General features: G+C 43.1%; 1 protein-coding gene across 3 annotated transcripts in view; it reads right to left on the bottom strand.

Annotated features, from left to right (window-relative positions):
* NOVA1 (NOVA alternative splicing regulator 1) overlaps positions 1-7,464 on the bottom strand; it is a 240,424-nt gene extending 232,960 nt beyond the window's left edge. For 2 of the 3 annotated variants that reach the window (XM_065403960.1, XM_065403962.1), the window contains exons 1-2: positions 7,329-7,464; positions 4,957-5,100 (exon numbers count right to left, since the gene is read on the bottom strand). In XM_065403960.1, coding sequence (XP_065260032.1) covers positions 4,957-5,100; positions 7,329-7,464 — 280 coding nt within the window. The remainder of the gene's footprint in view (positions 1-4,956; positions 5,101-7,328) is intronic. The other variant, XM_065403961.1, reaches the window with a different exon arrangement.
* Positions 7,465-14,652: the final 7,188 nt, after the last annotated feature.

Here is a 14,652-nt window from a genome sequence, read left to right as displayed (position 1 = left end):
AAAGTCACTCAATAATTCAGCAAAAAGTCAACCAAAGACCTATTCAGCTAACACAGAAAACCCTTTTCTTAAAAAAAAAGTAGATGCATAATACCTATAAAACATGAAATCATTAAAACTACTATAATCCTCTTCCAAATGAAGGGAAATTAGTAAATAATAGATGCACAAGGGAGCTAGATGTACAACTCTCTCTAGATCATAGTGAGTGCAGACATTCATTTGCAGTTTCCTTTTGAAAGTAAAATATTGAGGACCTTTCAGTTAGGAAGCTAACTTTTTTTTTTTTTTTTTTTTTTAATTCTGTCCCAGTAACCAGGCAACTGACAGCTGTCCTATTGAGAATTCTCCCTCTGAACAGCTGGCAATCAACCCTTGGCTTTTTACTAGTAGAAAGCTAAGAAACTGGAACAAGTCTGCAAATCTACGCAGCTGTAAGAGCTCTATCCTAGAAACCCTTACTTACATGGAGTAGTCCTTACTCATACAATTCTATTGTTGTAAATAGGATTACTCACGTGAGTAAGAGTCTGCAATATAGCTTGTCAAGCCTTAGAATTTATTTATTTTTTACGAAGTCCTTACTTTCTCGTTGACAACGTTTCAGAAATCTGTGATAAAATTCTCAAGTATCAGGAAACAAAACCCAAGACACATTAATACCCCAAAATGCTACAAGCTGAACTATTTTTCTTATTCCATAATTCTCTTCTCTAGGTCTTAAGAAATAACATTTTCTCTTCATTTTGAATGTTAATACTAATATAATCAAGTAAACTATTTGCAGTTTTATTTTTTTAAAGGAGTTAGATGTATTTTTCCAATAAGAACCTACTAGTTTCTAAGCTAAAAATTAAAAATGTTACACCTCCTTTATTACACGAAGGGGAAAAAACAGTGGGGAAACAAGCTTGATGTAGCATGCCTTCACCCTGCCTAACACAGTATAATATGAGTAATGAAGTTAGGTTTATTCAATTTAAATGTTCAGTAAAGTTGTGTATTTCACACTCAATTCACTTTCAAGATTTTTAAAAAGTCAACACACAAATACTTTTCAGAGGACAGTCACACCAAAGACAGCTGTAAAATCATCTAAATAATGCACAAATTTAAAAAAAAAAAAAATCTCATTTTCACATGCAAGATGAATGCCTAAGACAATCCACTTAGTAAATACAAAACAGCATTATCATACACAAAATATGTTTTGTATACTTTGCCTTTTTATTTTTAAGTGTACATTTTGATTATACGGAAAATAATTCTTCCACCTTAAATGTCCCATACCAAGTTTGAGGACTACCCGATTAGAATTTTGTCTTTCATAAAATAAAAAGCAGCTAATCTATTAATTAAGAGTAATAAAGTATTTTAGCCCCAATTTCATCTTCATATCATTTTATCTATATTCTGTTTCAGTTAGCATATTACAACATATTTGAAAAACCATGAACCTAGCTCAAATTCACCCAAGCACTAAGCTTCTGAAGCTAGGAAAGATCCTGTTGCAAGATAAACAATGTGATTATATAATTTTACATAAGAAAGAAAGAGTAAAGATATTCACTAGCAATGGTTTAGGAAAACAAGGAGGAATATACCTAGAGTGGTTTTCAGGCCAGCGTTCTTTATATTTCTGAAAAATGGAGCACTGGATAAAATAGTGAGTTCAAACATGAGATAGTATCACCTTGTGATTCTTTTTTTACACTATGCAAAATTTAAGTGTACACAAAACTCCAACTTTTCATGGCAACACCTTCTTTAAACAGTTTACTTCATTAATAATTAGTATCATGGCAATATCAGTATTTCAGTTTTTGGATTAGAAGCCGCTTGCCAAAAATAGAATTGGAACCTTGTAACAGAAAATGTTACTCCCACATTTTAAAATAACATACAGTTAGACAATTTCACTTCAGATTTATTTGTTTAGGTAGACAATAGAAATAGAAAAGATTCATACATAAAATATACTCTAAACAAGATGACCAGAAAGTATAATTGTATGGGTCAATACAATTTTTAAAAAGTTACTTGATAATCTAGAGGGAAAGTGTCTTGCAACAGCAAGAGAAATAGGATTTACAAAAAAAAAAAAAAGGAAGCCTGCTGATATGATACAACAGAAGACACACAACTGTTAATAAAGCCCATGAAACTGTCTTTTACTTTGTTGAACTAAAACATTTAATAAAAAGAAATACTTTAGAAATACATGCTTCTTTTCAACTTCTTATAATTAGATCTCTCTCATCTTAATTCTAAAGCTACCGTAAATAGTTTTCTTAAGCACAAACATAAAAATTATTCTGACAGACTTACTCTGTATACTGAATACCTGTACCATAAGAAACCATTAGATCACACAGTGAAGAACTCGTGACTTTAATATACCAATCCTTCTCCCTTCCAAATCACCTACACTCTTAAAAGCCGTGCTGAACTTTCCCTTTCAGTTACTCCTCTCCTTCCCACTAAAATTTAAGCTTAACAGCAACCTCACAAACATAGTGTTTGCAAAATAGATATTTAATGTAACTATAGATATAAGTTAGTCAACATGTTAAGGAACATATATACACCCAAGTAGGTTTTCAGATAACTGCATACTTCTATAAAAAAAAATCCTCAATAATATGAATCACAGCCCTAAATTTTGGACTAGTATAAGATTAGCTGGGTTTTTATCCCTCATGTAAGAGGGCTGGAAGAAACCCAAAAAAGTCATCAGCTTGGAGAATGCCAGGACCTCAGAAAATTCCACAGGCTCGTGGACAAATGCAAACAGAAAGACTAACAAGATCCAGCTACAAGAGAATCCATTTTTCTCATCTGTCCATGCTGTAGCAAATAACAGTCCATCTTAAATTATGTCTAAATCATTAATTTGCTAAATGACCAACAGTGTGGCTACATATATAAAATAGATTGTGTAATGTCTAACTGGACATTGATCTATACTTGGTAAAATTAAACTGTACCAAGTCTTCTCTTGTCCTGGTATTTCCTTCAGAGAGAATCTGTTTACGTCACAGAAACATTAGACATTTTTTTTATTCATCTCATTCTGGCTTGCCTAATTTTTAATTTTCAAAGGACACTCCTGCTGATACTGCTGTATCTGCACAATTTACAGAACAAAAAAGTATGTAATTCTGATTTAATCAGAAAAGAATAAAATAACTATGTTAGAGTACTGAACAAAAGATATAATCTTTGGTGCATCCTTTCCAACTCACTGTAAATAAACTATAGTCAAATGAAAAGGCATATAATTTAGTATTTGGAATACCCTTCATAAACACCAATTTTCTGTAACATCCTTGCACATCTGATACCACCTCATGTATAATGCAAAGAATCTATTTCATTTTCATCTATTGACAGTGAATTTAATTTACCATTGCAGCTCCTTTCCCAGATTACGTTATTAATTCCGCAATCAGGCTCTTTTGAATGATTTTATTTCTCCACAGAGTTTTCACAATTCTGCACTGATTTTTTCACCCTAATACACCTTTCAGAATATAAGAATTGTGTTACCAAAACTTTCCTAAGGCAAAAAAAGTAAAGGCAAAACAACAAAAGTTTCTGAATGACAATGAATAGCAATTATAGAACTATTTCATTCCATAGAAAATCTAAACTTGTCCTTTTAATTGTGTTAGTACATTAGAACGCTATAAATTGCATCCATAAGGCAGAAAAATAGCAGGTGCATTTTCCATTTCCATATCAAAATGACAATTTCAAAATAATTACAATCTTTCCATAGAGAATAAATGATCCACTTCTGCTTGACAGTGAAACAGAGTGGACAGGAAACTGAAATACTCCAAATGCTCATGCTCTGCTTACACTCATGCCAGCTGTCTTTGCTGTTTTAGAAAATTCAGTCATCTTGCTGAATTAGCTCACCAAATGCAAAACAGCTTTATCTTCTCTACAAAAAACAAATATCAACAATATCTAGGCACCTCGGCTCTGAATTACTAGCCACAGTTCAAAGTTGCAAAACCAGAACCCTGGTAAAATGATAGCTATGTAGTAAGTTATTAGCAGTCAATAAAAAAATTAGATAGATTTCAACTCAGACTAGAAGTCTAACTACTAGATACTAATTTGTTAATCTTTAGAAAGAAAGTCAAACTCTACATGGAACCACAGAAATATTTTGCAGAAGTTCAAAATGATGCAGATCATTATGCATGACCTGCTATTTATAACATTTTGATCAAAAATGAGAAAAGACTAATAACAGGCACTCTATGCATATAAATATTGAATGCTTTGTTGTTTGCGTAAATACAGTATGCACAAAACACACTTATTTTCTTATTCATCTGAAGTATTATATTTCCTTTCATAACATTATAGATTTTCCTTTGTAGTCATATTAAACACAATCCAAAGAAAACATCTGAAGAGCAGTAGCACTTGTCCTCTTTACTTCACTCCAGGGCCAGTGAACAAACCAATGATGCAGAAAGAAGGTACGTAATGGATTTAAAGTAAATGGCCCATTCTTTAAGAAACAGCCTCTCATTTTTATTCATTCTAGCTTAATTGCCTTACAATGATACCTGAAAACTTGATAAACACACCCATTTTTAATGCCAGCTGTCAGAGTTGGTTCTTTAAAAGTAGATTTTTTTTGTAATAAAAAGTGCTCAGAAAATATATTCACAAAAATGTTTTCCTACAGTAATATTCTAAATAACTTTAGCCACACTTTATGGCCACTAAATTATTAGATAGTACCCAGTCAATTCCATAAACAAATTAAGATAAGACTGTTCATATGCTCACTGTAACATGTTGTAGTGTACTTCTCTGCTCAATAATGTTTCCGACTGCACTGAGAAGATTACTCTTCAATGCATAAACCACACACATCATGTATGTATTTCCCTAGGGATTTAAAAGTAATCTGCTAATATTTGCACCTACCTGGGTAAAAATCTTTGGATTTAGACAGCTTGATGGTCGCCCCCGTCTCTTTCTGCAACTGAACAATTGTCTGTCCTCCCTTCCCAATTATAGATCCAGCAGCATAACTAGGTATGAGGACCTTTAGAAAATACTGGCCATCCTCTGAAAAATTGAGATATGCAAGGTTAATTTGGTTTACAAAACATTTGTTCTCCACCATGCCCACAAAACAAAACAAAACCAGTAAATAAGTGAACATACCTATTAATATGTGTACAACTATACATCTAACCAGTTGCATCATTCTATAAGAAATGCATGGACTATGCATTTACCATTTTAAAATATGCATTTGTCATTTGCCATATTCACTCTGTGGAAATTAAAGAATCTATACATTTTCCTTAATTTTCTGAAAGCATGAAAACAAATGACAAAATTGAGTTGTATTTCTGAAGGCGGAATTGTTCCAGTTCTATCTGTGGTTACCATGGTACAATGAAACGAATTGACCCCTTCAAAAAAAAAAAAAAAAAAAGTGTGCACAAAACGTGCATGACGACAAATCACAACCTTCCCTAAAAATACTGCTACAGAAATGCCAAAACTTAAAAAAAAAAAAAAAAAAAAAAAAAGGAAAGAATGATAAAGTGATGGGCTCTTTGTTTGACATTAGCAAATGCATGAGAACAGCAATTACCTATTGCCTGCTTTCTTCTTAAGTGTGCAAAACAACTAGTCTCCTACCAAAAACCCACCCAAAATGTGGAGTTTTATTTTCCAAGCATTTTAGCCACTGCCAAGAAAACAACTCAACATGGTGTGGATGGAATCACTTGCCCAAGTAATCCTGATGTATTTCTTTAGCACTTCTTAGACGACAGTGATCTCTTTTAAGCTCATTAATTAAAAGACATTAAGAAGAATTTTTCCCAATTGATCAAAAGCTTAAATCACTTATTTTAAATACACGTAAAAGTGATAATGCCAATCCTCCCACCACCACCGGATTGAAAAACCACAATCAGAACGGGAAAATATATACAATGAATGAAACAAATGTTTCCCAGCCACATTTTGCAACTGTGCTCCTTTCCCTTACTGATCCAGCAGCAATGTATCTAAGGACCTTTAGAACACTGGCTCTGAAAAAGGTGAAAGCTATACAAGGGTAGTTTATTTTAATGACTGGAAGTCCTGAAAACCAATCTCCAATTTGATTTAATCTCAACATTTTATCATAAAATAAAGTTCTCTATAAAGTTTGTTTAAAAAATAAACAGGAGCAGGTCCAGGTCCATCTCACTTTCTCCCTATGAAAGGGTATAAGCATCCCAAATAGTGCAGATGGAATACCAGAGTCCCCATTTATATTATATATAGGTTCAATACATTATAATACAGACTGCTTTTCTTAATATTAGATGAATAAATTCACCTCTGCCTCGGTGCATTGTTATGATGACTCCAGTGCAAATGAATAGAGGAGATGCTAGTCCCGTTATAACTCATCTCATCCAGGAAGAGCAGGATGTTAACTAACAAGTCACCGCACCAGAGACAACTCCCCCCACTCCAACACCCCCCAACCCCAACAAGCCAAATCAATGCAACAGTGTCACACTGATAGACGAAGTGAGGCCAAGGAAACGGGAAACACCGGTCAAGATTTAAATCCAGCTTGTGAGCCAGCGGATGGAAAAGGCGGAGAGCGCCTTCGCCATCCCCCTGCCTCCCAGCTGTCATTTATTTATTTATCTTCGCCAACGTACCGGGAGGGTGCTGGGGCAGCAGGAGCCCCCTATGCCCACTCCAGCCCCTGTAGGGTCACGGCTGCACACCCACCCCGATGGATATTAAACCCCAAAGACTGCTAGATGCTGAAAACCGACGCCATTTTGATGAATGATAAGTTTAACGCTGCTGCACCCCGGGAGTAGTGCCCCCCCGCGCCGGACGGAGCCCCCTCCGCAGCCTTCAGCGCGGCCCCGGGGCACAGAGCCGCGTCCCCGGCCGGCCCGAGCCGCGCTGCGGGGTCAGGAGGTGGCTGTGTCCAGCAAGCGGGTGAGTCCTCCCGGGGTGCAGCCTTCCGCTCCCCTCCGGACCCCGGCCCTGTGGCGCGGCCCCGTCCGCGGGAGGGCAGGGAGCCGGGTCCCGGCAGCTGCAGGCGGCGTAAGGCTGGTTCAACCGCCCCCGTGAGTACCGGGCGCTCCCCCCACGTTCGGTTTTTACCCATTTTTACCCTTTTTGAACAATTGTGCCGGAACCCCGGTGAATTCTCCGGGGCAGTTCAGCCCCCCGGCCGCCGGGAAGGGCCTCCCGCCGGGGCAGGTAGGAGGGAAGGTGGGCGGGCGGGAGGAGGGTGCTGCGGGGGGAGGGGAGATACCCACCACCCGTGTTGGTCCTCTTGGTGCTGCCGGCTTCGGGGGGCGCTTCGAGCGGTCTTTTGCGGGAGTCCGGCGGGTCCAAGTCTATGGGAACCCCGGTGTGGGTCCCGTTCTGCTGGATGGGAGCTGCCGCCATCATGTTCGCCGCGGCCAGGAGCAGAATGGTCTCTTCCTTGGGGAGGCGGGGGGCCGGGCGGGGAGGGGACGAGGCTCGTCCCGTTCTCTGTCCCCCCTCGGGACGGCAGAGCTCCGCGCCGGGTGCCGAGGATGCTCTGGGGCTGGCCCAGGGGGGGAAGGGGAGAGAAGGCGACGGGACTGGCCGGAGGAGCAGCTGCAGTGCAGTGCCAGGAGGAGAAGGGAGACGGGGGGATCGGAGGGGGGAGAGGGGAAGCGAAAGAGTGAGACAGAGGAGGAGGAGAGGAGGGAGAGTGTGAGTGGGAAGGAGGGGAGGGGAGAGAATGAGTGAGACGGGAGGGAGGGAGCGATGGGGATGGCAGGTGAACCAGTGAGTGGGAGTCTGCCAGAGGATTCACGCTGCCTCCGTGCCCCCTTCAGTCTCTCCCTGCTCTAGTCCTGCGCCGGGGGCTGGTGCGGCGCGGCTGCTGGTGGCTGCTCTCGGGCTCTCATTCTCGCTCGCACTTACGGGGCTGTGCGCACCGGGGTGGAGGCTGCGCCGCGCCGCGCCGCCCTCTACCCGCAGCAGCGCCGCCGCGCGCACGCAGAGCTTGCCGGTTCCTCCGTGCAGCGGGGACAGCCAGCCTCAGCAGCAGTTACACGCAAGGAGGGAGAGAGACGGGGGAGGGGGCTGAGATTGGGGGGAGGGGGGGGAAATAAAAAGAGAGGCGGGGCTTCTTGTGAAGATAGGCGGGAGGCTGAGCCAATCGGGGGTGACGAATGTGAGGTTCGGATTGAAGCGCTTAGCCAATCAGAAAGGGTGGGCGGAAGACAAAACGGGGAGGGGGGCTGAGAGAGCTGAATAGCACATTGGGGGTGGGCATGCGGCCAGTGTGCCCACTACCCCGGCGGCTGGCGGCCATGTGGGGAGCGTGCCCTCGGAATTAGAGCTAACCTAACAACATATACGCTAACAAGTAGGTACTTGTGCTGGAAAGAAGGTGCTGGTGGTTGGGGAGTGAAGACTGAAATAGCCGTGAAACGTCCTAGTTAAGGTTCCTCTCGTTCATCCGCAGTATTTCTAGGTTAATGTCTTTCCATGCAGGAGCATAACTATTTCTCCCACAGTGCAATAGGATAGTACACAGGTTTTTTCCACAGCCTTAGAAATCCACGTGTAGTCCGCATCTTTGGGTATACCAGAAAATGAAACACTGTGAAAGTCATTAATATTACACACCATGCTCCATGCCTAGGGTCCTACCAAATTCATGAGCCATTTAGATCAATTTCACAGTCATAGGATTTTTAAAATCATAAATTTCATGATTTCAGCTATTGAAATCTGAAATTTCACAGTGTTGTAATTGTAGGGGTCCTGACCCCAAAAGGAGTTGGGGGGGTGGTACTGTTACTTCTGCACTGCTGCTGGCAGCAGTGCTGCCTTCAGAGCTGGGCAGCTGGAGAGCGACAGCTTCTGGCTGGGAACCCAGCTCTAAAGGCAGAGACACCCTCAGCAGCAGCACAAAGGAAGGATGGCATGGTATGGTATTGGCACCCTTACTTCTGCGCTACTGCCTGCAGAGCTGGGCTCTCAGCAGCTGCCACTCTCTGGCCACCCAGCTCTGAAGGCAGCAGCACAAAGTAAGGGCGACATGGTATGGTATTGCCACCCTTACTTCTGTGCTGCTGCTGGCGGGGCGCTGCCTCCACATCTGGGTGCCCGGCCAACAGGCGCTGCTCTCCGGTCACCCAACTCTGAAGGCAGCACAGAAGTAAGGGTAGCAATACTGTGACACCCCACCCCAAAAAAATAACCTTCTGACCCTCCCCCCTGCAACTCCCTTTTTGGTCAGGACCCCCAATTTGAGTAACACTGGTCTCCCCCATGAAATCTTCACAGTATAGGGTAAAAGCAAACAAAAGACCAGATTTCAAGGTCCGGGATGTGTTTTTCATGGATTTGGTAGGGCCCTATCCATGCACCTTGGATGATGCACCTAGGAAGATGGTCAGAAATTATATAATAGTAACATTCAAAGCCATAAAGGACCAGAGTTGTAACTATCTCTTTCAGATTTACTTTGGCATTAACTTGCCTGACTTTGAGTGCTTAACTTCATCCCTAACATCACCAATGCAGTTTTTTTGATTAAAGTTCCCAAGTTATTTGAAAGAAAACTTTTGTAAAATAAAAAAAATTGCACAGTCTGAAAGCATTAAGCTAGACACCACAGGGACATCTAGTACTGTGCAAAGAAAACGCTAAAGCTCCAATCCCCGGCATGGAAGTTCATTGACTTCAATGGAATTCCATGGAAGCATCCTCCTGCAAAGAACAAATTGCTGAGTTCTGGTCTAAATTAGGTACCATAAGTGGTCATAAGGACTACTGCTTCAATCAAAGCAAATCTTATATTATCACATTTATGGAAGCAGAGCAATTCACTATGTACCATACAATAAACATACAATACAAACCTTTGGTAAATTTTGAACACACAACTAAGTTAACCAGTACAAATGCACAGTACCCTGACAGAACATCAGTCAGAACATTGATTGACTTTTTAAATACCACTATCATAAGGGCTTGCAAGGAAGAGCCAGCATAGAGACAGCACTGCCTGCACCAACAGAATTCTCCTTCAGTTCCTTGTGGGCTGTTTATGGCCCTATATGCTGCCAGAATAGCATATGGGGCCAGGACCCCTTCTTGTGAATAACACTTTCTCTTCAGAAACATACAGACTAATTAAAGATCAAGAATGTACCGAAACATCACTTTGGAGGAGAGCTCAACACCAGATAACTTCTTAAAGCCCACTTTTCTATGAAGTTACAGATTTACTCCACAATCCTGCAAAGACTTATGCATGTGTTTAGCTTTAACTACCTGAGTACTGCCACTACAATAGCTCTGCACACCCTTGAAGACAAAACTCATAGAATTCAGTGATGCCAGGTTCTGGCCAAGAGTTGTCACTTTGTTTTGTAGTCAAATCACGCTGCAGAATGGCATTGTGAGTGTTGTAGTACACCGATCCCACTAAATATCTAGTAGTGTGCCCTGCGTACCACAAGGTAGGAACACAAGTCTTTACATGCTCTATGACAGTTTATGGGGACCCACCATGCTCTAGAGCAATGGTTCTCAACCAGGGGTCCGGGGCCCCCTGGGGGGCCGCAAGCAGGCCTGCTCTCAATCCCTGCTCTCAACCCTTGGGCCGCTTGTAGCCCAATCAGCATACAGCTGCGACCCATGTGACATCCTCAGGGCCATACGTAGTATATATATTGCGTGGATGCGGCTCACGTAACACATAGAGAGCTGCATATGTGGCCCACAATGGTAAATAGGTTGAGAACCACCACTCTAGAGAGAATTACTTTACTAAGCCTGCCAAAAACCAAAAGGGGGAAATACCCTAAGCCCAATTACTTTAACAGTTACAATGAAGATCATTGCAGTTCAGTCCAGTACAGGGTATAAGGTATAAAGGACTATATACTCCATGGTAATACAAATAATAAAATAATAAGTCTCCTCCAACCTACTGTCAGGGATATTCCCTCTAATCCCTCCTCATTCCCATAACCACTGAAGCAAGAGCCCAACTCTTCTATCTGTGTCCTGTTGGGGCCATGAGAACTGTCATCCTGTTGTCACACATGCAGTTATCCCACATCTACTGCTTGCAGGCCACTGCCCTTGAGAGCCTGGGAGGGAGGGGGAGAAGCGGCACCCGCGCCGCGGCCACTCGGAGTCTCCCCCTCCCTCCCAGGCTCTCAAACCTGGGAGGGAGGGGGAGATCCCGAGCGGCTGCTGCTCCCCTCCCCCCCCCCAGCCTGGGAGGGAGGGGGAGAAGCGGCGGCCGCGCCGCGGCCACTCGGAGTCTCCCCCTCCCTCCCAGGCTCTCAAACCTGGGAGGAAGGGGGAGATCCCGAGCGGCCGCGGCGCGCGAAACAGTTGTTTCGCGTGCCGCTGCTCCCCCTCCCTCCTTCCCTCCCAGGCTTGAGAGCCTGGGGGGAGGAGGCAGGGAAGGGGTGGAGTTGAGGCGGGGCCGGGGGTGGGGGTAATTAAAAAACGGAGGTGGGGGACGGCCAAAGTTGTTTTTGCTTTGGGCGGCAAAAATCCTAGAGCTGGCCCTGGCTGTCATTCCCAGCTCAAGGAAACATACTCACGCTAGCTTTCATTGAACTAGTGCACTAAAAATAGAGTGTGTAGTCACAGCAGCGCAAACAGTGGAATAGGTTAGCCACTCCAAGTTATGTGCCTAGGGTCTCGGACGGATACAAACTTGGGGTGGCTAGCCCCCCCCCCCCACACACACACAGCTCTGCTGCAGCTAGTTTCTATTTTTAGCTTGCTAGTTCAATAAAAGCTAGCCCAACTATGTGCCCTCAATCTGGGAATTACACCCCCCGCACCAAGTACAGGCATACCCTGTGCGTTAACCGAAAGGGCTTTTTGTGGAGTTACAACCAGAATATAAAGCTGTCTACCCTACAGCAGAAACTCAGCTCAGCCAACTGCCATCTGCCATTCCAAACTGCCATAGACTCTTCTGATTCTAACATTATGGTGTACAGTAACTCCTCGCTTAACATTGTAGTTATGTTCCTGAAAAATGCTACTTTAAGCGAAACAATGTTAAGCGAATCCAATTTCCCCATAAGAATTAATGTAAATGTGGGGGGGGTTAGGTTCCACATAATTTTTTTTCACAAGACAAAAGACTATATTTTATATATATACACACATATACACAGTATAAGTTTTAAACAATTTAATATTGTACACAGCAATGATGATTGTGAAGCTTGGTTGAGGTGGTGAAGTCAGAGGGTGGAAGAGGGTGGGATATTTCCCAGGGAATGCCTTACTGCTAAATGATGAACTAGCATTCGGCTGAGCCCTCAAGGGTTAACACATTGTTGTTAATGTAGCCTCACACTCTACAAGGCAGCACGAATGGAGGGAGGGGACACAGCATGGCAGAGAGAGATAGAGACGCACACCGTGTGTGAGAGAGAGAGAGATGTGCATTGCCCCTTTAAGTACACTGACCCCCTCTAAGTACATTGCCTTTTTAAGTAGATCAGCAAGTTGAGGCAGCAGCTGCTGCCAGCAAGTTCCCTCCATCCTGAGCCCTGCTGCCGGTCCACCCTGGTTCTAAGCCCCCACCAGCTAATCCCAATGGGCTGCTATTTCTGCAAGCACTGGACAAAGCAGGCGGCTGCCAAACAACATTATAAGGGAGCATTGTGCAACTTTAAACAAGCATGTTCCCTAATTGATCAGCAATGTAACAATGAAACAATGTTAACCGGGACGACTTTAAGTGAGGAGTTACTATAGTCAACAGAGCCCTAGACTAGGAATCTGGAGACATGGGTTCTAGTTTCAGCATTGCACTGACTTACTGCATGTCCGTGCCTCTGTTTCCCCTCCACCATTCATCTTGTCTTATTTATTTAGATTTTAAGCTATTTCAAACATGATCTGTCTTTACAGTGTTTGTGCAGTACCTAGCCCCATGGACCTCCAATCTGGGTTGGGGCCAATAGGAACCACTGTAATAATATAATAATACTTTTATGACAGGTGTGCACTTCACTAAGGCCACTCTCTGCTAGTATTCTGTTTATATGGTGATGAACAGTTCTTAACCATAATGCATACTAGGTATTTTAACTGAAATTTTTGTCAGTCAAATTTTATTATCATTCAGCTGCATCCTTAAGGCCCTGATCCTAATCCCACTGAAATCAATGGAAAGTTGGATCAGGATCAAAATACATCATTTACATCTTTTTGGGGTAGGCACAGCTTGGAGCAAGGCCCCAGGAAGAGCTCCAAGGTGGTATTCTGCCTCAGAGACACACCTCTGTGGCACAATTAATCCCTTGCTTCCTTCTTGCTTTGGGGGTAGGGAGGGTTTGGGAAGGAGAAAGCAAGTTACTGCAGCTCTTCAAAGAGTGCATCTTACTTCCCTTCTTCTGCCTGGCCACCTACTCTGGCCAGTAAATGAAAAGGGGTTATAGTGGGACACCCACACTCCATGCTTCACCCCCCCCCCCTGTTTGCAGCAATGAGTATCCAGAGGGAAGGGACTGCTCTTCATTCTAGACCTGGACACAAGATCTGGGTAGTTCTTATCACAGAGACCATAAAGAAATGTAATCTGATGATCTAAGTAAAGGCTAAGTTTAATTTCCTTGATATTTCCTGTATTTCTTTACCGTAAAACATAGTTCTTCAACTGGCAGCCCACAGTCCAGATGTAGCCCACAGATGTACAGCCTTTTGGCTCGCTGGGCATCAACTGTTCCTTCCTGCTCCCTGCTGGGGGCTCTGCTATAGGAGCAGTCCCACTACCCAGCTCCAGCTCCAGTCCCTGGCCTCCCCGCCAGGCGACCCTGCCTGCAGTGCATCCTCCAAGACGGCATGTGCCGGGCCCAGGATACTCTGAGATGAACCAACCAACTTTCAACAACTATTATCCTTTGAACTTGGACACAGCGTGATCAAAGATAGACTCCCTGATTATATTTTCCAGTTATGGGGAAATTTCTCACAAGTTATGCATCACAAAAGAAGATGACTATGGTAGCTTCTCTGTGAGTGGCCTGGACACTGGCATGAAAGAAGAAGCACTTCACTGATTCTGTAACTGTCAAAGATCATATGCTGTCTATTCTCCATTAAGTGTTAGCTGATGAGAAGATGAAGGAGGCCATCATGAATGCTGCCAAGCAAGTTCCCCTGTCAGATGAAACCACAATGCATCCTGTCCAGGCCTTGGATGCTGAAGTGCTCCATTTTTTGTTGAAAGGTCTGAGAGGTGCTGAGTTTGTGTTGTTGGCCATCGATGAACCAGACAATAAGAATATAGCACAGCTGTGTTTTTATGACATACTTTAATGGCCACATCCTCTGAAAGGAACTCTTGCGTTTGATGCCTCTGGAAATGTATATCACAGGCAACATCATATTTGAGAAAGTCAGTGCAGTGTTTGAGCAACAAGGACTCTTACTAAGCAAGGGATCTGTCTTCTGGTAACTGATGGTGCACCTTCAATGCTGGGCAACCAGAGGGGTCTTGAGACATGACTGGCAGAAGTGGCACCACAAATGAAAGCCCTGCACTATATCAGTACACCAAAGTGTGCTGTGTGCCAAGCTGAGTGAGGAACTAAAAGATGTGAT

This window comes from Emys orbicularis, chromosome 4 (assembly GCF_028017835.1).
Source record: "Emys orbicularis isolate rEmyOrb1 chromosome 4, rEmyOrb1.hap1, whole genome shotgun sequence".
NCBI classification, from domain to species: Eukaryota; Metazoa; Chordata; order Testudines; family Emydidae; genus Emys; species Emys orbicularis.
This window is presented reverse-complemented; position numbering and strand designations above follow the sequence as displayed.